The sequence below is a fragment of the Canis lupus genome, chromosome 36 (assembly GCF_011100685.1).
Source record: "Canis lupus familiaris isolate Mischka breed German Shepherd chromosome 36, alternate assembly UU_Cfam_GSD_1.0, whole genome shotgun sequence".
In the NCBI taxonomy this organism is placed as follows: Eukaryota; Metazoa; Chordata; class Mammalia; order Carnivora; family Canidae; genus Canis; species Canis lupus.
The window spans coordinates 7,563,605-7,590,331 of record NC_049257.1 but is presented as its reverse complement, the minus strand read 5'-3'; the positions used below and the strand labels follow the sequence as shown (position 1 = coordinate 7,590,331).

The following is a 26,727-nucleotide window of genomic DNA, read 5'->3' as shown; positions in this document are numbered from 1 at the left end:
TGATCATAATTTTTGAGACACACATCTTTTCAAGAAGCTGATAAAAGCTTTTTCCAATCCAAAAAGATAACACACAAACTTTTTACATAGAAAAATTTGTGTGCTGTATCAAAGAAATCACACACCCCTTATAGTTCATCTATAACTCCTCTAATGGTTCAAAGACTCTCAGGTTAAGAACATTCAGGCAATTGTAAAGAGAGTTGATAGATGTTGCATAGCTTTTGGTGTCATATACACTATTCAGATAAACTGCCGCTGTTTCTTCTTGAGATCCTAAAATTACTTTGCCCCAAACAAGATTTGTAATGATATTAACAATGGCGCTCACTTTAGCAGCACATAGACTATAGGGGAATATTAATGAATATATTCTAAGTGTCACTAAATCATTTTCATCAGAATATGAGATTTTAAAGCATTATATTCATGTATGTGAATATATTACCCTTTTCAAACAAATTTTTTCAAAGGAAATTTTATAGTGGAAACATAGAAGGGGATTTGAAACAGAGAAATTTGATTCACAACAAATAGTCATGAATACAGGAACTCCAAAAGTTAAGTGTACCTAGTGGAGGAAAATGTTCCCAATGAACTTGAATAAATACCTCATCTGTCATTAGGGTTGCAATTGATCTGCCAATCTCATGGTACTGTTGACCCTTTCCCAGGGGTCCCAGAAGAATGAACAAAAATCTGTAATTAAAAAGAAAAAAAAAAACGAAAAGTTTCAAGATAGAAATATAAAAAAATTACTTCAGTAGTTACAGAATCATTTAGCTCAAAGGAATTATTTAAGATAAGGACTTAAATGTAAAATACATATTTTTTCACAGTTTGTTATTATTTTGAAACATTTTATAATGATTGACTCATGCTTAAGATCCTTGAGCAATGGGAATCCATGGTTATTTTTATCTCAATGTTTTCCCATTTAATTACCTGGAGAAACTCCATGGAATTTAGAATTTTTAAGGATTCTATAACCTTTAGAGGAGGAAAGTGAGACAAATAAAATATGATTAAGTCTTTCTGAATTATAAAGAAGAGCACTCACTAATATGCAAATCATAAAATGAGGTAAAGAGGAAAAAGGTAACATAATACTATAAACAAAGAAAGAACATATGGTCAAAGACCAGTAGGTATATGTAAAATTTATATTAAATAAAAAATTATTGTCAGGAATCAAAGATCATTTAGGAAGAAAAAATAGGGAGTTAATGATCTATTAATACTGATGATGGAGGAATAAAAATACTGGCTGCATTGTGGTATTCCATCTAAATTAGACTGAAAGTCTAACAAAGTCATCATCACAACTGGAGACTTTGAGAAATCAGTACATGCTCTAGCTTTGAAGGACCAGTAATTTTCCTGTTTCTGAAAAGGTCAATGCTTCAGTGAAATTGTGAAAATTCTAAAATGCCATATATTCTGCAATATAATTCCATGGTATTAATTTGTTAAATGGGTTTATGCTCTTAAATGTGAAGACTAATAGCTTTATAAAAAGTAAAGGAACAGATACTATAATCCTACCCCTCATTTAGTTACAAACTTTAGAGATTGTGCATGTTTTTACATAAAGCATATATTACAGTTTTAGAGAGTCTGACATTATTTTTTTGCATCAGCTGTCCCTGAATCCAAGTCAGTTTCTACTATACAGAAATGTCCACTATAATTTTAAGGCAGCAATAGCTTAATGTGGTGGCAGGTGCTTTATCAACTATAATACTTTCAATAAATTTTGTAACCTATGTACATCTTGCCATTTTTCAGGTTTCTACTCCATGGGCTATTTATAAAGTCTTAAAAATTATTTTCTGACATTTTTACTATGTGTTGCTATTATATTCATGGTGTGCCCTTTGTCCTTCTAAGAGAGAATAATTAGGAACCTCAAACAGCTTTCTTTATTCTATTTGTCTAACTAATCTTCTTCCATTTTTCACCTTTCCAAACTAAATAGTCTAGTCTTTTTAATCTCTCCTTATACAGTGGCTCTCCTGTGCCCCTAATTTCTCCTCCATTGTTCTCTACACATATTTTGCTATGTCAGTATGAAATGAGGTCACCTAAACCTTGACAGTTTTCAAAGTGAGGGTATATAACCCCATTAAGGTTTTTCTCTACTCCTGGGAATCTTTCTTTTCTTTTCTCTGAAATACAGGAACTATCTTTGTCATAAAGAGCCATCATCGACGCACAATTTCATCAGACACCTTCCTAAATGGTGGAAAGGGAATGCACTGGTTGGAAGACTGAAAATGAAATTTAAGCTACTAAAATAATACCTCTACAATTAGTAAGTTTGGCATCTTAAATCCAAAGTCCAAAATCCCCAAAACTCGAGTGGGTTAGAAGTTGTACACAGAAAAATGCAGTCTAATCAGTCAGATGTCACTTTTTTTTCAGATGTCACTTCAATGTGCTTATGTCATCATCCTTCTTTTTAATAAAAGTTGGCAGGTATCAGAAGTCTCAGTAACCCTCCAACAGGATGAACAGAACAGACACTTCTTTCTATAACCTGAATGGTAACCAGGTTCCTGCCTCAAATCTGTTCCTGTCACAGATTCAGTGATAGGAACTTTTTTTGATGGTGGTGGGAAGAGGGGGACGCTGGCAGAGGGAGGGAGAAAATCTTAAGCAGTCTCCACACCCCCAACCTGACAATGCAGAGCTCAGTCTCATAATCCTGAAATCATGACCTGAGCAGAAATCAAAAGTTGGTCGCTTAAGTGAATGAGCCACCCATGCACCCCCAGAGATAGGTACTTGAACACACCAAATCTTATTTTAGTCAGCTGAGCTCTTAAGAAATGAGGCCTCTCCTGGCTAAACTGTTCCATATTTTTGGAATATCTTATCCATAATCAAAGCATAGAATGATATAAGCTGCTGTGTTTTTAGTTAAGGGCAAAGGCCCACAGAAGGAACATATTTTACAAACCCAGTACAATAGCACCTGAACTTTTCATCATTTTAAATTGCCTGAGGTATTCAGTGTTTGGAAGAGGAGGGATACCAATAGCATCTGAAACAGTTATAGTGTCTCAAAGAGCATCAATCATGGGGGAAATGGAGCCCTCCCTAAATATCTTTTGCTACAGGAATATTCATGGAGTAAAGGCTGTCTGTATATAGAAATTCCATCTGATGGAGGGAAAAGGGAAGAAAGCAAGGTCCTCTGGATGAATTGCTAGGAACCTAATATGCTGAAGTCGATATTCTTCTTTTTCTTCACAATTTTGCCCATGGACATATATTTTATCTATAAAATAGAAATAAATGACAAATAATATAATTCAGTTTGTATTATCCCTAAGTTGTTAGTTTTTATGTATAGTTAAATGAAAAATAAGTTTAGGTCATCAAAGTAAATTTGTACTTTTGATTTGAATTCAACCACAGTACCATGATGCTCCGATGCTCCTACCAATGATTTTTTAGACTCTGTATGGGAAGCGTACCATGCCTGACATGGAAATACACAGTATATTAGATAGACATCTCCTAATGATGGCACTCACATGTACCTGGAGGGCCTACCCATTCAAGCATAAGCTAAGCTTTCGCCTTTTTGAGTCTGACCTCCCTCATATGATCCTCTCTTTAGCCCACATCTAATGTAGTCTTTGAGGAAAGCCTAACACTTTATCCCTTTTGCCAACATTATAAGAAAGGATGTACATGGTGATATAGAACAAGATTTTCAGAGATGAGGAGCATGCCTGAAAGAAAACACTGGAGTTTGAGAAAAGGGAGGAAAGGACAGAATAATTTTTAAAGTACTTTTTCTCCTCTTCCACAAACAAGAAGAAACAATTTTGTGTATTACACATTAGTTTCTAGAAAAAAACTTTCAGAGGAAATTATATTTATTTCTTGTTTATTTTGGTTTTAGCTCTTAGGGTTTTTTGTTTTGTTTTTTGTTTTTGTGTTTGTTTGTTTTGGTTTAAAAAAAATTCAAAAGATGCACTGATATTTTTTACCTGGTTGGAATCGGAACTTCAGCCAGTCCTTGAAGCAAGACAGCTGGAGACAACCTGACAAACGCAACTACAGTTCGATCCAAGAACTCCAACTCCCCAACTAAGATATTTGAAGCCTCAGCACCTGGAGGAATCTTTTTCATAAAATGCAGATCAACCTGAGAGTATCACAAGGTAAAATAAGATAAATCAAAATTTGCTAACTCATATCCTAGCACAATGCTTCACACATGGTAATCCATCAATAAATATAGGTCAAATATATACAACTTATGTAAATATAATGTAAATAATATTTTAAAATAGTTAAACATCTCAGTTGCCCTTTAAAAATAATAACTTTTTTCTTTACTTGTGTATTTTTCTATGTTATAAGTTGAATACTCTAGTTTCGCTAATGTTTTTAAAAGAAGCTTCTTCAGCGTCAGCAATCGAAATTTTCAGGGAGAAAAACATGTGCTCAAGTTAAAGAATATACCTTAGTCAAAATTTAATTAGTACTTGCCAATAGATTTAGATATTCTATACTACATTATCTTAATTTTGTGCACAATATATTTTAATTAATTAATACTCAAAATATGCCTATTTCAAAAGAAATATAACCGTGTTTCTCTTTACAGTATAAATTATGACTTTAATCTCCATCTTTCTTCCAGTTTTTCTATATCCTTCAGATTTTATACTTGGCCTGATCAATCTTCAATTTAATTTCTCATCAGAAATTAGAATTTAGATATAGCAAAGAAAACAATAAAGGTATTAACTTTAACATTTGAAGTTGCAGAAGAGCCATAGTTGAATTTCTGATATGAGATGTCTGTGACTGAAATGAATGCACATAAAACAAAAGCGATGATTAACAAGAAGAAATGCTTAAAAGGCAAATTCTGGAAAGTGACTGTAAAACATTCTTAAGAGTAAATACCAATTTTTATGCACAGGGCCTCAGTGAAAACCAAGCAGTGATTTTAAAGTCAATTTCTCAAGACCTATTTCTTGTTTCTAATTCCTCTGAGTTGCTTTTATGGTTATCTGTTTGTAGGGAGAATAAGAGTTTACCTGCTATAGTAATTGGTTTTATGCTCTCATGTTAATGAAATAGGGGCTGGAGATCAAAGTTGGAATGGCAAAGAGAGAGAAAAGAGTGCTGGTAAACATAGGTGAGGCTAAGGTTTTTTTCTTTTGCAAACTTAATGATTTGAAAAGGTTTTTTCCAAGAAGTTTAGAATGAAAAAAATTAAAACTTTTAGGATGAGTACTTTAGGAAGTACATAGTCATACTATAGTGACTACATTAAATATGTTGCTTTCTGAAATCGAGACCTCACCATAGCTATTTAGAGGGTTTAAAACTACTTAATTTTTCTGTAAGATAAGGGTGCCATAAAACATAAATCCTATTATAGAAAGTACACATTTTATCATAAGGATTAAACATAAAAATAAACTGCAGTACTCCACTAAAAACATGAAATAGAACCAATGTTCTGTTTTAAGGAAAATAATGATTTAACAAAGCAAAATTGCCTATAAGAAATTACAACAAATATAAATTCTGAAGTTTTTATTCACAAATTTTCTTCCAAATATAAATTTGTAAACTCATAAAACACATACATTGGGATATTACATGATAATTATTTTCCTTTTATGGAATTTAACTTTTTAATTTATAGATACAAAATATTTATTTACCTTAATAATAGAAGGTTAAATTTCATGGGAATTATTATCATACTTTCATTTTTATTTTTGTAGCTAGAAGAAATGCACACATTGAAAATGCTTTAAATTAGTAATGCTTTACAAATTTTACAATAATGCATAAATTTTCAATAAGGGGATAAAAGATTACCTATATACTACTAGACCTGTGAGAAAAGTATAATATATCTTCTTAAGTCTTTTAGAGCCTAAGAGAGTAAACAACTTTTTTCTCCCAATGGAAATGACAATAATACAATGTTAATAAACTGGAACTAATTTTAAAATGAGAAAACACTTTTTAAGAAAATCTTTAATTGATAAATATGAATTACATTGGCAATACCTGTCATAACTTTACTGAGAAATTTAAATTCCACCCAAAAACTTTCTATAAACTAATTTATTGCTTGACAAATGCCACAGCCATAACTATTGAAGTCTGTGCCTCAGGCTGATGGCAATCATACAAATAAATGCCTTAGGATGCAATTTAATTAAATTAGGGAATACACAGTGTGCTGAAATAGCCTAATTTTACAAAAGGAAATATATGATCCTAGCATTTGAATTTTTTGCATTACCTAATACCTAATATATCATTGATTATTGTTACTTAGAAAAACTGTAATTTCAGGTCTAGCAAATTTGTCTTTTGATTAAAATGTAATAATTTATAGTTAACGATATATATCTGGAGTAGCCATTATACTCATTACATTATTTTATTGGGGTAGTCATTTATTTGGGGGTAATGGATTATATAATACATTAATTATATTATTATATTATACAATTACATACTATATTATTCTTGCACTAGCCCTGTTTTTGTATTTGTGCTATTAAATTATTCAAAAGAACCTTGACAATCTAACTACTTTTTAATATAACAAAAGATCATATTTAAAAATCACAATTTAACCTTTTATAAAATTACAAATACCTAAAACTGCTCTGAAAAACTAGGCTGAATTATATCTCTAAGACAAACCTCAAATGGATTCAAACAGTTGGAGTGAACATAAAGAAACCAGATTTTCTGATTCTTTCAATAGGACCTTGAAGAAATCAAGGTATATTCTTATGAATATGAATTCACACTCATGCTTCGGGGCTCTTTAAGACCTTTATGCTAAGAAGGGAAAGAAGCTTTATTCTGGGCATTTGGTACTTAAGCTGTCGATGAGAAACAAATATTTCTCTAGGGAACAAGGTTAGATAGAAGATCATGGTGGAACAAGAAGTGTCTGCACAAGTCACATGCTGGGATGTGAAGGAAACAGTGATGGGACTTCAAGGAGAAAGTTTAAGTCTTAAGCCCATTATAGAAAGTACAAGAAAATTAATAGGGATTCTCTGGGGAAAAATGGGTTGTGACACTAACCAGCCAGTGATCTTGAGCAGCTCTCTTACTCTCTCTGGGATTCAGCTTTCTCACTTCCCAAATGAGAAGATTGCTAAGGTTTCCTATAGTTCAAGGTTTTAAAAATCCACTCATTGTAGTATGTTTCACATACTAAAGATAGATGCAGAAGAAAGTTCCTTCTACATAGAAAATAATGAGAAGTGTTCTTTGGGTCATTTGAAATAAAAGAAATACCACTAACATCTGGGAAATATTAAAATAGCCATCTTCTACAGTCAGTTTAAAAAACAAAAGGATATAGAGTGTTTTTGACATATCTGCTTTTTAAAAGCATTGTAGGAAGCAAAAACCTGACAACTCAGATTATATTTTAAAACATTTTAAAACATGTATTTTAAAAATTAATACATTTGATAAACATCCGTTGGAAGGGTTAAAAATACATAGACTGAATGTACCTAGGGTACAGTATTAAGTCACACGAAATGAATAGACTTTCTTTTCCCCTTTAACATCTCAAAATTCTACTGGGGTTTGGAATCTACATATTAAAGCTTAAATATTTACATAGCTAAAGTAACCTGGAGATTAGCTGAGCTTTGATAAATTCACTACCAAGCTGAATTCATTAGGGCTAAAAAAACCTTAACTTATGTACCTGTCAAATCTGGCACTAAAATTTTTTTCTGTAATAATGGATCACATTTGTTCTTTCCAAACCCTATTACTCTGCCCTTCCAGGTTATAAGGTAATAAGTATTACTTGGAAAAAAAATTCCAGAACTAAAGACTTAAATTATATTAAATCTCATAGGGTTCATTCAACAAATACATCCCAAGTGCCATTCAAAGCACTAGACATCCAGAGGAGAACAAAACTATTAAATTCTGGTCTAGTATTTATTTTTGATACTATTATTTCCACTAATATTAAAAACAATGACAATAATAACAGCCATCTTTTATCGAATGTCTCCTATATTGCTCAGCACTCTGTCCGGCTCTCTCTCTTCATTACCTCATGTAATCTTTACATACAACAAAATTATAAATAGGTATTATTGTTCTTATTTTATAAATGAGAAAGCTGAAGTTTAGAGAACTTTTCCAAGATCAAGTAGCTTAGAAATGCTAGAGTTAGGATTCAAGATCCAATGTTCTTTCTCAAAAGCTATGTTCTTTCCAATGTGCTGTGATATAGACAAGAAACGGGGAAATATAGATGGTTGGCACTGAGTAGAGGGCTGTAGAAATTTCACTTGCCTGTTAAAAGATGAAATGGACCAGTGATTGGAAATGTAACAGAGAAGACAAAGATTAAAAGAAAGAATATATGTTTTTCTCTCTTCTGTCGTTCTAATTGTTTTGGGGGACCTGAAGATAAGACTACTCTCTCCAATTGACACTATTCATCTTCTTTCAGATGCGATAAAGCGTTTGTGAAGGCTGCAAAGATAGGTCAGAGAACTAAAAGCAAAATCATATGGAGATATAAAATTCAGTGTCAAGGGGTTATGTCCTTTAAAAAATTAAAAGGTAGTTTATTTCAAAGAATGTGATTTATTATCATTGTTTTTGAGAACATTAAATATGCCCTTGTTATACTGTTAGTGTATGCATAAGTAAGTAAGCAACTTTTTATGTCATTGCTTTTAAGATATCATCTCAAATGAAGAATTTCAGAAATTAAATGTATGGCAGTTTGTGACAATTTTATTCCAACTTGCAGATGAATGAAAATGTAATGCTTTAAAAGGATATGTTTTTTGGAGCGGCAAATGGAATCATACATTTGAACTGGCTTAATATTTGAATCACATGCCACCATATGGTGAAATGAGCTTTGAACCACTGTAGAAACATAGCCCAAGTGTGCCCTCACCTCTCTGTCTTGCTGGTGTGGAGGTCCTTTTTCATGCCTTTGTTTCATCCCACAGGGACTAGTATGCCCCTTTTGTTGGCCTCCCAGTCCCTGCACGCATAATTAACAGACTTAAGCTGGTACACCGTGCTCCCACGGAGACTCCACCAGGCACCAGAGGAAGAACATGCACATGACTAGACCTAGACCACTTAGGCACTGGAAGGGGCATTCTGAAACAGCGACAGGTTGCTGATGGCCATTAACCTTCAGAAGCTCGAGGCAGGCAACTCTACTCTGCTTCCCATCCCACCTCCTCCCACTGTTACAGTCATCACCAGTGCTAAGTGCTTTAAGGGGGAAAAAAAACCACTCTGGGCTCCTACTGTTTCAGCCACTCAGATTCAAGAGAATTGTTGACACTCTTTATTTTTTGTCAACATGAAACCTCCTCTTTCCTGTGTTAGTAGTGCCATAGCCTACGATAGATAGCACATATACAACACAAGGAATTTGCTAACCAAAATCACATGTATTCTATTTTCTTAGAATAAGTTCAAGTAAAGGATTCCATTTGAATTGTTCTATTTAGATGTATCCCTCAATAGAGTCCGTTGCTATTATGTTTTTATTCAAAACTCTGTTCAGTCTTATGTTCCAGTGTTTCCCTACTAATACGACAATGCCTTTCTCAATCATGACAATGAAGTTTTCTATTATATGGTTTGTTTTTCCACAAATAGAAGAAAAATGACTTTGAAAAAAATAACCAGCAATAGTTTTAAGCAATAAACTTCTGTTAAGTTCTCTGTGAGAATTTTTCTTTTTTTCTCTAAGAGATTCATTATCTCAAGTGGCTGAAACCTCAAGACTATACATAAAACTTACACATTTGGTTTTGTGAATAAGCAAATGCTACATGTGAACTTAAATGCTAACATCATCTATAACAGTATCAAGCTTTGGCTAAGAAACAACAAAAAAAAGTGCATGCAAAAAGTTGTGTCAACACCTCTTAAAATGGCTAATAATTTCTAGTAATAATTCAGCGGCTTACTTAAATGAGAGAGAGAAAAGCTTACCTTGCTAAAGTCAACAGTGCTGTTTTCTCTGCTCACATCATTTTTATTTTCAACACAGGCTGGAGCAGACTGAGGAGAAACAACCTGACCTGCTAAAAGAAATTGTTATTACAGAATACAAACAATTACTTATATAATTCTAGACAGATTGAGTGAAATAATGAATTAATCTAGGCTAACATAGGTTTCTTAATGAGTTTATGAGGTAAGCATGAAGGGTCAATATAAATAGATCTATATCAATACAAATTCTCTTATTTGTCAGTTACAGGTAGAAATGGGAGAATTCAGTCAAGAAAAAGAAGCCAATTCTCAGATTAAAACTCTGCTAACTAGATATTCTCTATGAAGAAGATCATCTACAAAATATTTGAATCTAATCATGGTTTTGAAACATCATTGATTTCTAAATTTCATCCAAAACCACTGACACATATATGACATACATGTGTATGACAAGATAGACATCTATGATTTAGGCTCAACCAGAAGAATTTAAAATGTAAATTTTTTTAAAAGGCAAATATTTATGAATATTTATTCAGATATATTCTGAATACACAGCATACTTATAACTTCCTATTGTGTCTGAAGGAAACAGACCATGAGAAAAAATGCTTTGACAGTAACTTTTAAAGAGAGTTACTATGAGAGGTGCAGTTAGAAATACCTTCCCTTACACAGTACAGACCCTGTGAATATAATTTTATCCTTGTCACTATTCCATTATGTAAGAATACTGATATTGCCCTGCATGAGAAAAGACCAATAAACTTGAATAGTATTGTTTTCCATTAACACTCACCAGCAAGTTAATTACTTTGTAGTCTTTCTCCTCTTACAGGGAAAAATATATTAGTTAAATGGACAGCAAAGGTAGGGATGTGACAATGAGTAAATAAATTCCATTCTTCACAAAATATGAAACATCTTTTCAATCACAGCTTATCTGAAATCTGTCCATATTCAGCAATTAAATGAAAAAAAATTTAACAAGCTCTGCTTACTTTCACTTGCATCTCTCTTCTCTAACCTCTCCCCATCCTCACTTGTTACTTTTACTGCAAAATGAGTAATGACAACCTAGCTTTGAACCCTTGGCCATATTTATGACCATAACTCAGTGACTCCAAATTACTGCTCTTATTCTCCTCAGCCTTAGACAGGAACATTCTCTCCTCTCTCTGCCTCCCTTTTCTCTGTACCTATCTGAATCTCAATTTTATTCAAAGTTCACCGTTAGTCTTATTTTCTCCACTTACTGTACTTATTCAAACTTCTCTAAACTATTAATGAATATACAAATAGAACCTTTTCTTTAAATTTTCTCCTGAAGTCACACTTATTCTTTGTTACCTAGAAATTACCAAGTATGACTTAAAATACTAATAATTTACTTCCAAATATTACTATAACTTTGCTTTTGGAATGATTAAGGCTCTCACGCAGGGGTCATTTATTAATAAGTACAATTTTGTTATGTTTTAAAATTATTATATTGAGAGTAATGGACTAAAGATTCTTCCAAAACTTAAATATTTCTCTGTTTTCATTACACAAAGTAAAATAATACATTGGGTGAAGATTTTTAAAATGAGTTTTTAAAGCAAATTTACTTCCAACTATGTGCACAAATTCTGATTATATCATATTCCAAGAGATACACGAACTTCAGAGAAATGACAGACGTAAGCTGCATCAATTATTTTCATTCTCCCATTTCTAACCGCCATGTGCGGCTATGACTGTGAACTGTTCATTAGCAGCCATTTCATTTATCATTCTCAAAATAATAACTGTAATTTTAAAAAACCTTTTACATAATGCATTTGTGCTACTAACAGATGTCTTCAATCACCAGTTTCACATCATTTCTCCATATTTTCATGAATTAGAACATTAGATATATTTAAACCTAAATTTACTGAATGTTCCATAAAATTGGATGGTGAAATTCAAGGCATGGAAAAATTAAATAAATATATTTACTGAATGTTCCATAAAACTGGATGGTGAAATTCAAGGCATGGAAAAATTAAATAAATATATATTGGCTTTCTTACAATAATTTATTTCATATGATAAAACTACATGAAGGGACAATTATTTAATTCGATCAGTAAATACATACAGAGAGTCAACCAATGTAAAATTACCCACTTTGAAGAGATTAAATTGGATAGAAAATATGCCGTAACTTAAAATCTGAAAAAATTGGATAGCCTGTGTTTTCATATATATACTTTAAAAGCAGAATATTTTATAAATTACTTTCAACTCATGTGATATCTTTAAAACATGGCACTTGTATTTCTTCTTACAAATATTAGCACGTTGAGATGTATTGTTCTATTCTGTTCTTGTTCTAAGACGATAAAAATTTTACAAAATATTACCTCATAGAGGTGATAATCAGAAAGAGACTTGAAATATATCTCTATGAATATTTTAAGCAACATGAATAAGGATCTAGCAGAGAATACTTAACTAGCAGAAGACATAGGATATGAAAGGAAATTTTTTGCAAGTTCTAAATTCTAGAGATATGCATGGGATGTCTGCTAATACAGGAAAAAGGCCTATAAATTACCAACCTATGCTATAGAAATATAAACCACAAATTTGATATGTTTTACATTTCAGAGGTAATGGTTAAATAGTAGTAGTAAATATTAGTAATAAATATATTTAATCACATTAACTGTCCTGCAAAGTTTAGAGAACTCCAAATTTTATTTCTTAGTATGTACATTAATTTGTTAAAATGAAACAATAGACATTAAATGTGACTATCTTCTAGGCAGTATCTGAAAACTTGGCAGGATGGAGAAAAATACATAGATATTATTATTTAAAAATTAAACTACAATTTTGGTTTGGGTTATTTTTAAAAAACAGAAGTCTTTAACGGGCTTAAAAGTGTATTTGTCATACACCTAGATCTATATCTATCTATCTATCTATCTATCTATCTATCTATCATCTATTTATCTATCTAAAACACTAAAATCACAAAGTATAGTCTGTTGGATGACCAAAAGTTCCATAAATCAAAAAAATTTATGACTATAGTCTTTGTCTTTGTAGACACTGATCTTTTCATACTTTATTCCAAAAGTTACTGCCTTTCAGAAGAAGGGAATGGGCTTGGATTTCAAAGCGACTTTTATTAACTTAAATATTATTACATAAAAAGAAGCAGTAAATATAGATTTTGAAATGGTATCCCTTATTTTCTCTCTGTTTAAGACAAAAGTAATTCACAGATTGACAATTTTAAGGTACAGGATTTTACCTTCAAACAAAAGTGAGAGTATGTTTTCTAAGAGAATAACAAAGAATTTGTTAGGATATTTTTCTCTCCAGGACAAAATGGTATAAGGTTAAGACTTGGCACTCACATATATGTGTGGAAGTTTTATAAATGCTAACTTTTATGATACTCTTTCTAATCATGATGCCACAATGCTTTTGAACATGCATATTTTTGCCTATTTCTTTATATTACCTTCATTCTACCCACTGATCAATATCCATATTAATATATCCTATAAATAAATGTCATTGCAATGTTTAGTCACATCTGTTATTACAATATCTAAGTAATTTTAAGGGATGAAGATGACTATCCAAAGAGAGAGAGAGTTATTAACTCTGTAGTCTAATTTTATTTAGAGTAAAACAATTGAAAAGTGGACACTATTGATATTAACTGGGAAATGGTCCTGATTATTTAAATTTAAACACTTAAGAAATCTAACATCATCCTACATGTGTTTATGTTTCCAGGCTTATATAATTTTTTTTTTTTTTAGAGTGGGCTTTATACCCAACCTGGGGCTCATGACTCCAAAGACAAGACTTTCTTTTTCCCTTTAACATCTCAAAATTCTACTGGGGTTTGGAATCTACATATTAAAGCTTAAATATTTACATAGCTAAAATAACCTGGAGATTAGCTGAGCTTTGATAAATTCTCTATCAAGCTGGATCATTAGGGCTAAAAGTCACTTGCTTTACCAACTGATCCAGCCAGGTGCCCCTATTTTTCCAGGCTTTTAAACTCAACTAGTTCACCATCTTAAATCCAAAATTCTAATATTTGTCATACATCTTATTAATTAAAGTGCATATTATGCAGTATTCATATTTAGCAACTGCTTGAATTCATTTTCCTTTGAGTCATGAATTCATTTTTCCTCTGGACCTCCATGAGGGAGCATGTATCCATCAGATAAAAAGTTATTATAGACCATGTATTTTTCTGAGGCAAATTATAAAAGATGTGGGGCAAGCATAGGAGAAAATTAAGAATAATTTAAGTAACTGCTAATTAGAAAGTGAAAGCTCTGCCTTTCTACCTGTTACTTCATAAATTTTTCATTAAGTCCATTGTGAGACTGGCATAGTCATTTCCCTCTTCATAAAGATGTGGGGAAGGAATGTAAGATTATGTCAAAAGTACTATTTTTTTATTTTAAGTAATGTCAGTATTATTAAAACACCTAATTATGGAAAAACAACTGTAAAATATGTTCTCAAAGTATCTGTAAAGTATCAGATTAACTCATTTAAGCCCTTACCTATAGTTTTCTTCTTCTTTAAATAAATTATGTACATAAGTATTGTGAAACAGCAGCTTTTTAACTTCTATTTGGCCAAATTCAAATCAGTAGGAGAATAATATATCATGTAAGTATAGCATTATTTGCTACTGCTTAATCCGCTGAAACTCATGTGTATTGAAGGAAACTGGGATGAAGACATAAAGGTACATTACTATTAACCTTGAGACCAAGCTGATTTACACTACCTCAGAAACCTTCAACGCATTTAGAGTACCCAAAGGGTAGGAGATGAGGGAGGTACAGAGATGAGATGAGCCTGTTAGAGACAGACACAAGACAGAGCAAAATAAAGAAATATAAAGATGAATGACAAAGTTACATACATGTGTAACAATACATTTATTCATGGGAATAGAAAACATGAAGAAAGAAAGGCTAAATATTTAGAAAATGTTGATTAGGTGAGCTATATTTCAAAAACATAAAAAGTATGCACATAATTAAACCTGGAGAAAAATTAGTATGCCTGAAAATAATTAATGTAATATAAGAAATAATAAATTTAAACACATCATATTAGGTCTATTTTTGCTGTTAATATCGTCTTGATATTGTAAAACTCAGTAGCCACAATACAGCCTCTGAATAGAACTGTCAGTTTTGTTAACAAGCCACCTTGATTTTTTTTTTTTGAACAATGGAAAAATACCTTTATTGAATAACAATGTTTACTTCTGTCATCTACATGAATCTTTTAACATGTTTTCTCTCAAGTAATTCTAAGAATTATAAGTCTAGGTTTTTTTTCTCTTCAAAGGCAGAACAATATGAGGAATAATTTTTAAACTCTTTGTTATCTTACTTATGAGACCACAGTATTTGAAAAACATGAAAGCATATAAATATCTCAACATATGCAAACATTATACATCTGAAAATAAAAAGTACAGCGTTTGTAAAAGAAGTGATTATAAAGCAATAAAACTGATTTCCAAAAGCCACAAATAAAAATTATTCACAGTAAACATGTGTACATTATTTTAAGGGCTGGAATCTACACAGGCCTACGGAATTAACTCATACCTCATCCTTTCAAAACTAAGTGTTCTCCAGTAACCTACGATTTTGAAGCTAAGTTAGAAACCTTCTGCTCTGTAACTCCTTCTGCGATCCTAAATAAAAGATGCAACTTATAATAAGAGGGAGAAAAGATTTGTGAAGGAAAAGAAATAGTTAGAATTATTAGTGGAACACAGTGGAATGAAAATAAACTACACCTGATCAAACACCTAAGTCTTAAATTATTTTTAAAACATATAAATGTTATCAGAAGGGTGAGAATACTTAATAGATTTGTAATCCAAATGTCTCAATACATAATCAAATACATGACCAAAATGATAAATACAAATACTGATATATTTACTTTTGAGATAATTTAACTCAAAAGTCTTAGTTTTATGTTTAGAAAGTCCTAGTTTCAAGGAATTACTGATTATTCTTGATATATTTATTCTGAGTACTTTCTACCCATATCATTTTCAGGGTTTTAATGTTAAAGGAGATATTATTTTTCTATTATTTTTTGCTGTTGTTTTGCCAAATGTAACTGTCACTTTTTATTGAAACATCAGAATCAGACATTTAATTCTCACAGTTTTGATGCTTAATGAAAAGTGAAAGTTAAACACAGCATGGTGGCATTAAAATGCACGGTGAATCCATATAGCATCCTGCAACTTAGCCCTTAAGAGAATGTGCAAAACACCAAGAAAAAAATTGTACAAAAAAAGTAAAGCTAACATATTTAGAGGTGAGACTAACAAATTATCACAAATCACTAAAAAAGTTATGAACAAAATAGTGCAGACTTGAGAGGAAGAACAAGGAAATCACTATCTTGCAAATCAAATCTATAAAATGGGGAAGATCCACATTTGAGACTCTCCGTTTGAAACATCTGAATTTAATTAGCCCTTGGGATTACTACCAAGATAATATGCTCAAGGAAAAGTCAGTTAAAGAATCAGAAATCTTATCCTATTCAACTCTTTTAGACTTCTTTATATAAATATCAGTTCACTCTTGAGGAAATTTCGATTGTTTTGCCTCTAAAGTGAAAGTGTATTAAAAACAAGAGGGGGCTTATTTCTACCCCTTTGCTGGTGAAAGCAAACATTTTCTGTTTTCAGGTTTCTAGAAAATCTTCATTCCATATAATTCCTATTCTATAATCTTAAAAGAAAAAAGTCAGTCTTTTTTGCATAAATAGTCTGCTGAAGAGATTTTTTTAAATAATAATATTATTTTCACCCTTTTGGATTTCTTAAAATCTTTTTGCATCTCTCTGTACTACTGCACACAAAAAAATACATCTCTATTGCATATTTTGAAACAATGTCAAATCTATATTTATGACTATGAATTTCGATTTGTTTGTTTATCTAGAATTTGTCAGTTTTTAGAGTTCCTAAGTAGATTGAGAACCTTAGTAATAAAGGTCTTTCACACTTTTTTTCACTTCTGGATAGGAGATTTATTTCTAAATTGGTGAAGTCTATACATATTTTCAGAATTCTCAACACGTAATTATGCAGTGTATGAAGAAGCAAAACAGAGTCACAAGGAGGTGTTATAAGCCTAGGCTTAGAAAGCCATTTCTGACAGCATACTCTACAACAATACTTAATTGGGTATATGAATCTTATTAGAAATGTTTCCAAGTTTTTATTACCCTAATGTGTGCCTCAAAAAGATCTCTATGTGTTTAGATAAAGGCTGATTATACAGATGGTGACACAATCACTTCAGTATTTAGAGGTGAACTCACATTCTAGTTTTCAGAAAAACTGAGCATTTGCCTCAGTAAGGCAAAATTAGGCTTTTAGAAAGCTATATCTCTAGGTATCTATATGTAGACTTGTGATTCAAGGCTATAATTCTATCATTGCTTCTTATGTTTATCAGAAGTTTAAAGCAATATCAAATAGTATGTTTAGGTCTATATAGTATTACAATAAATTAGTCATCCAGTAGGTTTACTACCTTCTTCCTTCCAAGAACAAAATGCAATAAAATTATTTTATAGTAAACATTATTCCCAGGGAAATTTGAAATATAAATTATGGCTAGTTCACAATCCAAGATCCTTGCATTTTTAAATAAACACATATCCTACATATAGACATAGATTTTATTGTATGATTTCTATTAAAAATAATCAAATCAAGGCAGAATTTTTTAAATGTGCCTCATTCATAGAGAGTTAGTTCATAAGATATTTCAATAAGGTCTTCAGAATCATGTAGACATAGGCCTAATGTAAGAATTACTAAATATCTGAATCTGTTTCTTAATATCATAATACCCAAATAAGTTCTAGTATTACAAGCCTAATAAATGTACTACATTTAGATTAAGTCTCAGAATATAAAAGCTTCATTTTGCCATTTTTACTTATAACATATTTTAAAGTATATTGTTATTTAGAATATGAATATATTTTTAATATATGATGTGATTTAAAGCAAATTACAAATTCTCAAAATCCTCAGTGGAATCTACAAATACAAATTGGTACATGTTATAAAGTACTTTATTGAACTTACTACAATAAAGTACTATGCAAAAGTAGAGTGTTTCTACGAAACCCTTCATAAGCCAAAACGGCATGAAGTGAAGAGTATGCCCCACTTTCTGAAAGTTTGTCTTAATGCCACTTCACTTTTAAGACCTACATTAGTACAATAACAGGGTTTTTTTTTTTTTTTTTATAAAAGCAAAATCCTCTTCAGATTTCTTTTGGTTAATGAAAATAGGCACTAATGTAGGACTTTTGTAAAAGTGAAGTGGCATGCAGTGCCTGGGTGGTTCAATAGGTTAAGTGACCAACTTGATTTTGGTTCAGGTCATGATCTCAAGGGCGTGCAATCGAGCCCAGCATTGGGCTCCATGCTCAGAAAGCAGTCTGCTAGAAATTCTCTCTCTCTACCTCTGCCCCTCCCCCATGCATGCATGCATGTGCATCACGTGCTCTCTCTCTCAAATAAAAAAAAAATCCTTAAAAAAGAACAAAAAAACAAAGTAAAGTGGCATAACACGAAGTTTCAGAAAGTAGGGGATACGTGTGTATGCACAACTACAGACGCCATATAACTATAATGACTTAAAGATTCAAATAAGTACTTCAAAAATCATTTTGCCATTAAGAACTGGTTCTGTGCTCTGAACAATAGTACATCTAATCATCTTCATTGATTTAATTAAAGCATTTCTCCTATATGTATATATTTGATTCAACAGTAGGAAAATTGGTTTAAAAATCCCATTTAAAGCAAAATGTGGAGAAAAATCATTTTCATGCATTTGTATTTAAGGCATCACTAAAGCTTTTGAAAGTAGGAGTAAGATGACATAAAATAGTCCATGCAGAAAAATATATGCTTTAGTGCATTTGTGCAAGTTGGAGTGTTTCTAGAACAGCATTTGAAATTACTTTCACTAACTTTTATCTTTTAAAACTGGGAACTTTTATGGCTGACAAAAGTTTAACAAATTCATATTATCCTCATCATAACTTTATTTTCCTTCACAAGACTAATGGAAAAGATGGATGTAACAAGAGAGTCCTAAGCAGCTTCTTTAGTGTAAATGATGAAGGTTAAAATCATGAAAGGAGAGGACAAAATACAAAAGAAGGACAAAATAGTCTGAAGCGCAAGTCATTAAGAAGAAGTCATAATTGCTAAAAAAAAAAAAAAAAACAAAAACAGTGATTGGTGTCATCTATGTTGGTGTGCAAATATAGTAAGTATACCGTGGCTCCATGGACATTGAAGATGTAGCACTGCAAACAGCAATGAGCCTATGAACTGGAAATCAGGCTTGTATGTAAAGCCACAAGCAATACACTAGTTAATCTCTCATGGATTTGTTGAGTATGAACAACATGAAATCAGTATCTTTTTTTTCTGCAAACAATGATTGGTGATCATTATTAATTTTAACTTAAAAAAACTGTAACTCAAAGCATTACATTACATTCTCAGGTTGTGGGACAAAGACTAGGACCTTGATTGGGATACAACTGATGCTCAGTTGATATTTGCTGCATTTGAATATATAACTTATTAGTTAAAAGTTTCCTTTGCATTCTTTCATGAGTATTTCAGGAAATTCAAATTCTTTATTAAAATTTCTACAATTTGATGCTTGATAATCAGACTACATATGTATAAAAAAGAATTCTACTACAACAATCTGTATTTCAATAGATCATTTTTAAATAAAATATATTTTAAAGAATTAAGAAGCACTTTGAAATTTCAGATACCTATGTTAACATTGAAAGTACAATAAAGAAATATTTACCATTTTTATCCATGGAATTTGGTTCTGATTGTTTCTTGCCAATATCAGCAAAGGAACGAACAATGGGAATTCTATTGGTGAGTTTTTTCTGATTCTGATGGTGATGCTGTTTCATCAGTGCCTCATGGACCCTGTGGCGTACATCCTCATTGAGTTGACCTGAGCTCACTTGTTGGTCAAGGACCATATCTGAAGAGGGAAGCCAAGAAAAGATTAGCACAGCAGATTAGTATAGTATGCAAGCAGCAAACTACTGAGTCCAAATATGCATACCCCAGATAATATGAGTCATTTTAAAGTAGGATGAATTCCTTTAAAAATCTCAAAAAGTTGTCACTTTTTGTTAAAATGTTGCACAAAAAAACCTGGGAAATTTTTATTATAAACTATTCAATTTTTAATGTGTAATAATTTCATGAAGACTTATTTTTTATTTTTTTTTATTTTTTATTTATTTATGATAGTCACAGAGAGAGAGAGAGAGGCAGAGACACAGGCAGAGGGAGAAGCAGGCTCCATGCACCAGGAGCCCGACGTGGGATTCGATCCCGGGTCTCCAGGATCGCGCCCTGGGCCAAAGGCAGGCGCTAAACCGCTGCGCCACCCAGGGATCCCAAGACTTATTTTTTAAATGGACATAGGTGCCTTGAGAACAAGTGCTTTATATTCTTATTTATTCACATTGATGGGAGGAAACAGTAGCAGGGCTAATATAAATATAATTAGTATGTTTAAAATTGTAAAGTGGTTTATACTTATATTTTAATATGGTTTTCCCTCCCTTTTTCTAGCAGAAAATGATTTCCATGTTTCCTCTTTAAGTAAACAAAAGTCCATCTGTAAAAATCTGATGCAGGGAGGCTTAGGCAGCTATCTAGTTGGCTGCGTTTGGAGAGTAAACAAGTCTTACATTGATATAAAGTCAGTCCCTCAAAACTTCCTTGCAAACATATTTATATTAAAAAGATCTCTTATAACCATAAAACAAAGAATAAAGGTGAGATTTCAGATGGCTGTGATTAAGCAGATTGATATTTACCAATATGTAGTGTCAGAAATGCTTATAAGTAGATGAGTAAAGGAATTTTAAGTTTCTTGGTAATGCAAAAACCACTTCAATAAACATCATGGTAGGAAGGAGGGTAGATGGTGAAGTAGGAGGATCCCAAGCTTATCTCGTTCCACAGATACATGGGGGCAATGGCTACCTTTATGTACCTAACTCTGAAAATGACCTGAAGACTGGCAGGACAGACCTTCCACAGCTAGTCATAGAGAGAAGGCTGCATACAAAAGGGTAAGAAAAGGCAGAGATGTGGTTGGGAACCAAACCCCTGGCAGTATTAATCACAAACAGGAGGGACATCACAAACATGGAAAGGCAAGAGGATCAGACCCCACACCAGGCACTCCTGGCACTGAGGACCCACACTGGGAAGACAAATCCCCTTAACATCTTACTTTGAAAACCAGCAGGGCTTAACTCCAGGAGCTTTTAAATTAGCAGGCTTAACTCTGGGGAACATGAGGGCAATAGGAAACTTGAGTCCTCCCTCCTAAAGAGACAGCATACTAAATAATTCAGCTTAAGACACAGCACAGAAACAGCAGTTTGAAAAGTGCCTGGGGTATAGGTGAAGGAAATTTATTGACTAATCCTAGAAAACCTATCAGAGGGGCAGGGATCTATAGGAGATTTCTCTGGGAGCAGAAGTGCTGGCAGGTGCCATTTCTCTTCCCCTCTTGCAGCCTAGACAGCAGAACATTTGTGGAAGCCAACTCTACACTCTCCATCTACCTTACTAGCACTGTGTGCCCCACCTGAGCATTCTCATGTGGGTCCACCCCACCCAACCCCTCTGGTTCTGCACATATCCCTCCAAAGCACCACCTCACTGGATCTGACTCCAGAAACAATGACAACAAAAGCAAAAATAAACAAATGGAACTATGTCAACCTAAAAATCTTCTGCACAGCAAAGGAGATCATCAACAAAATAAAAAGACAACCTCCCAAATGGTAGAAGGTATTTGCAAATCATATATCTGATAAGGGGCCAATATCTAAAATACATAAAGAACTCATATAACTCCACACCAAAAAAAAACAAACAACCTGATTTAAAAATGGGGGCAGCCTGGGTGGCTCAGTGGTTTAGCGCCGCATTTAGCTCAGGACCTAATCCTGGAGACCGGGGATGGAGTCCCACATCAGGCTCCCTGCATGGAGCCTGCTTCTGTCTCTGCCTCTCTCTCTCTCTCTCTCTCTCTCTCTCTCTCTGCCTCTCTCTCTCTCTATCTCTCTCTGTCTCTCATGAATAAATAAAACCTTTTAAAAAAATGGGCAGAAGACCTGAATAGATATTTTTTTAAAAGAAGACTACAGGTGGCCAACAGACACAGGAAAAGATGTTCAACACCGCTCATCATCAAGGGATGCAAATCAAAACCACAATGAGATATTACCTTACACCTGTCAGAATGGTTAGTACAAAAAAAGACAAGAAATAACGAGTGTTGGAGAGAATGTAAAGAAAAGAGAAGCCCTGTGCACTCTTGGTAGGAATGTCAGTTGGTACAACCACTGTGGAAAACAGTTTGGAGGTTCCTCAAAAAATTAAAAATAGAATTATTATATGATCCAGGAAGTCCACTACTGGGCATTTACCCAAACAGAATGTAAACATGGATTTAAAAAAAGGTAAATGCTCCCTCATGCTTATTACAGAATAATTTACAATAGGCAAGATATGGAATCAACCCAATCCCTGTTGATAGATGAATGGATAAAGATGTGGTGTATACACACCCACATAGACACACACACACACAATGGAATATTAGTAATAAAAAAGAAGGAGACCTTGGCATTTGTGATAAGATGAATGGACCTAGAAGATATTATGCTAAGTGAAATAAGTTGACGAAGACAAATACCATATGATTTTACTTACATGTGAAATCTAAAGAACAAAAGAAATGAACAAACGGACTCTTAAACATAAACAACAAACTGGTGGTTGCCAGAGGGGAGGTAGGTAGAGGGATGAATGAAACAGATAAAGGAAATTAAGAGGTACAAACTTCTACTTATAAAGTAAACAAGTCATGGAGATAAAAAGCACAATGTAGGGAATATAGCCAGTAATATTATAATAATTTTGTATGGGAACAGATGGTGACTACACTTAGTAGGTGGGCAATGAGTAATGTATAGAATTGCTGAATCAATAAACTGTACACCTGAAAGCAACATAACACTGTATGGCAATTATACTTCAATGACAACCTTTTTATACTTCAATAATAATTTTTGACTTTTTTATTTTAAAAAATAGTAAATTCTGTTTTTAAAGAAACACTCAAAGTTGCCAAAGAATTTATATTGTATGATTCTTTTTATGGCACATACACACATACAGAGAAAGGACACTGTAATGATATACACGAAATTATGTAAGAATGGATTAGGGGTAAAGAGAAACTTTAAAGTTTTGCCTTAGCATTAGATTGAACTATATAAAATTCCCATTTTTGTAAGTAAAAAACGTATCAGTAATTTCATACATTTTAATTTTTTGCAAGAGTTTTATGTAATAAAAAACATTAAAGAACACTAACAAATCAAAAAAGTATCTCCTGGGGATCCCTGGGTGGCTCAGCGGTTTGGCGCCTGTCTTCGATCCAGGGCGTGATCCTGGAGTCCCAGGATCGAGTCCCAGGATAGAGTCCCACATCGGGCTCCCTGCATGGAGCCTGCTTCTCCTCTGTCTGTGTCTCTGCCTCTCTCTCTCTATCTGTGTCTCTCATGAATAAATAAATAAAATCTTTTTTAAAAAAAGTATCTCCTTTTACAAACCTAGGGGATTTGGAAGGGAGAAATACATTAAACAGAGGATTTTTAGGGCAGTGAAAATACTCTGCATGATAGCATAATATTGGATACATGTCATTATATTTTTGTCCAAACCCATATAGAATATATAACACTCACAGTGAATCCTAATGTTAATCACAGACTTTATGTGATAATACTGTGTCAAGGTAAGTTCATCAGTTGTAACAAACATAACATTCTGGTGGGGGATGTTGATAATGAGGGAAGCTATGCATGTGTGGGGTCAGAGGTTTATAGGAAATCTCTGTATCTTCCCCTCAATTGTTCAGTGAACCTGAAGATGCTCTAAAAACTAAATTCGTATTTTAAAAACAACTTCAATATAATTATTCTGCTCTCAGATGATCAAATATTAACTCTATTTAATTTTTTAAGGCATTAACTCCTTATATAAAGCAACCATATCACAGTGAATTACCTTCCACGGTCCTACTGAGTACAAAAAAACATTGAGTACCTTACAAACAATGTTTACTTCAGTGTATAGGGGAAGGACTAGGGAAACAGACTTGGGTCACTGTATCACATTCTAGCTGTGTGATCTTATAAAATTGGATAACTTTAGAGTTCTTATTTATAAAATAGAGATGATATCTATGTCCTATGCTGTAGGTCTAATGATATAAAGCACCTAATGGACTGATTAGAATATTGAGATCCTCAGTAAATATTTCCCAGTATAGGAATTCCTTTAGTATAGCAATTTAGCAATTCCCATCAAGTATAACAGTATAGCAATTTCCATCAAGTAGGTTTGGGTCCCTGGTTTGGATTTTGTGGTGGTTTTAGTGTATTAATATTTATTTTATAATACTGTACGTGGAGGCAAAGTAGGATTTATCAATAGCAGAATACTCAAAGGAGGTGATTCAAGATGATAGTATAGGAAGACACAAATTCATCTCCTCTCATGAACAAAACAAATACACAGCTACATATGGAAAAATAGCCCCTAAAAGAACCTGAGTAGTAGCTGAATACCTACTCCACAACAAAGGATAAAAAGACCACATCAAGACTGGTAGGAGGGATGCCTGGGTGGCTCAGCGGTTGAGCATCTGCCTTTGGCTCAGGGCATGATTCTGGAATCCCAGGATCAAGTTCCACATTTGGCTTCCTGCATGGAGCCTGCTTCTCCCTCTGCCTATGCCTTTGCCTCTCTCTCATGTCTCTCATGAATAAATGAATAAATAATCTTTAACGTAAAAAAAAAAAAAAACTGGTAAAAGAGGCAGAGACATGTTCTCACCAAAAACTCCACCCCCAGAGGGGCAACCAACAATCAGGAGGGAGCGCAAAAAAAAGTACACACACACACACACACACACACACACATATATATATATATATGTATGTATATAAAACATCATTGATATTTAAATATTAGATATATAGATCATTTCTCCCTAAGGGAAAGAAGTTTGTACTCTATACAAGATACCCCACCCTTCAGGTCCTGCATGAGAGACACAAGCTCCAAAATGTCCAGCTTTGAAAACCAATGGTAGATTTTGTTCAGGGGAAACACAGGGTGGTAGAGAATGAAGATTCTGTTCTTAAATGGCTTACGTGCAGAACAACACTCCTTGGGACACAGCACAAAAAACAACACTTTGAAAAGAACCTAAATTACAGGTGAAGGAGATTTACTTGCTAAACTTAAAGCTACCAGAGAGGCAGAAGTCTGTTGGGACTCTCTCCAGGGATATGCTGGCAGATGCTGCTGTTATTGGCTCCCTCTACATTCCTGGTGCCAACACTGGTAGGTGCCTTTTTTGTACCCTCACTCTAACCACCTAACAGCAGAGGTAAATGGCTCTACCTCCCCCATCTCCCCCAGCTGCTCATGAAGCACCACCAGAGCCAAGATGCACACCCAGCCTACATGAGGGATATCCCTTGAGTGGCAGGCTCAGGTGGCCAGGGGGATTGAATTTCTGAACCACAAAGTTCTAAAACAATCCAACGGACAGCTCGAGAGTCAACCAAGAACTAGGGTAAGGTTAAATGATAAGGTTCAACTCCTATACAGAGCCACTTCTTCAAGACCACTAGAGATAACTGCTTCACATAATACCAGAAACAAACACAGAAAACCAAGCAAAATGAGGAAACAGAGGAACATGTTCCATAAAGCAACAAGATAAAACCCCAGAAAAAAAATCTTAATGAAACAGAGATAAGTAATTTACTGAATAAAGAGTTTGAATTAATGGCCATAAAGATAGTCACCAAAATCAGAAGAAGAATAAGTGAACATACCTGGAACTTCAACAAAGAGATAGAAAATACAAGAAAGTACCAAATTGAGCTCACAGAGCTAAACAATATAATATATGAACCAAAAAATACAGTAGAGAGAATAAAAAAAAAAATAGATCCGTGACCTAGAAGACAGGATAGTGGAAACCACTGAAACAAAACAGAAAAAAAAAAAAAAAAAAAAGGAAATTTTAAAAGATGATTGTAGCTTAAGGGACCTGTGAGACGACATCAAACATACTAACATTCAAATTATAGGAATCCCAGGAGAGAAGAGAGAAAAAAGGGTCAAAAAACTTATTTGAACAGACGATAACTAAAAATTTCCCTAACCTAGGAGAGGTAATAAACACCTAAGTTCAGGAGTCCCAAATAAGAGTAACCTCAAATGATCCACACCAAGATGCATTATAATTAAAATGTCAAAAGCTAAAAATAAAGAGAGAGTCCTAAAACAGTAAGAGAAAAAGTTATATTCAAGGGAAATTCCATAAGACTATCTATTGATTTTTCAGCAGAAACTTTACAGGCCAGAAGATAGTGTCATGATACATTCAAAATGCAAAAAGAAAACTTCCAACCAAGAATGTTCTATCTGTCAAGGCT

General features: G+C 33.2%; 1 protein-coding gene across 7 annotated transcripts in view; it reads right to left on the bottom strand.

Moving 5' to 3' along the window:
* SLC4A10 (solute carrier family 4 member 10) overlaps positions 1-26,727 on the bottom strand; it is a 285,396-nt gene that overhangs the window by 99,306 nt on the left and 159,363 nt on the right. For 4 of the 7 annotated variants that reach the window (XM_038584657.1, XM_038584659.1, XM_038584654.1 and 1 more), the window contains exons 6-10: positions 19,962-20,150; positions 10,024-10,115; positions 8,963-9,052; positions 4,005-4,162; positions 612-699 (exon numbers count right to left, since the gene is read on the bottom strand). In XM_038584657.1, the coding sequence (XP_038440585.1) occupies positions 612-699; positions 4,005-4,162; positions 8,963-9,052; positions 10,024-10,115; positions 19,962-20,150 (617 nt within the window). The remainder of the gene's footprint in view (positions 1-611; positions 700-4,004; positions 4,163-8,962; positions 9,053-10,023; positions 10,116-19,961; positions 20,151-26,727) is intronic. The other 3 variants (XM_038584655.1, XM_038584660.1, XM_038584661.1) reach the window with 3 other exon arrangements.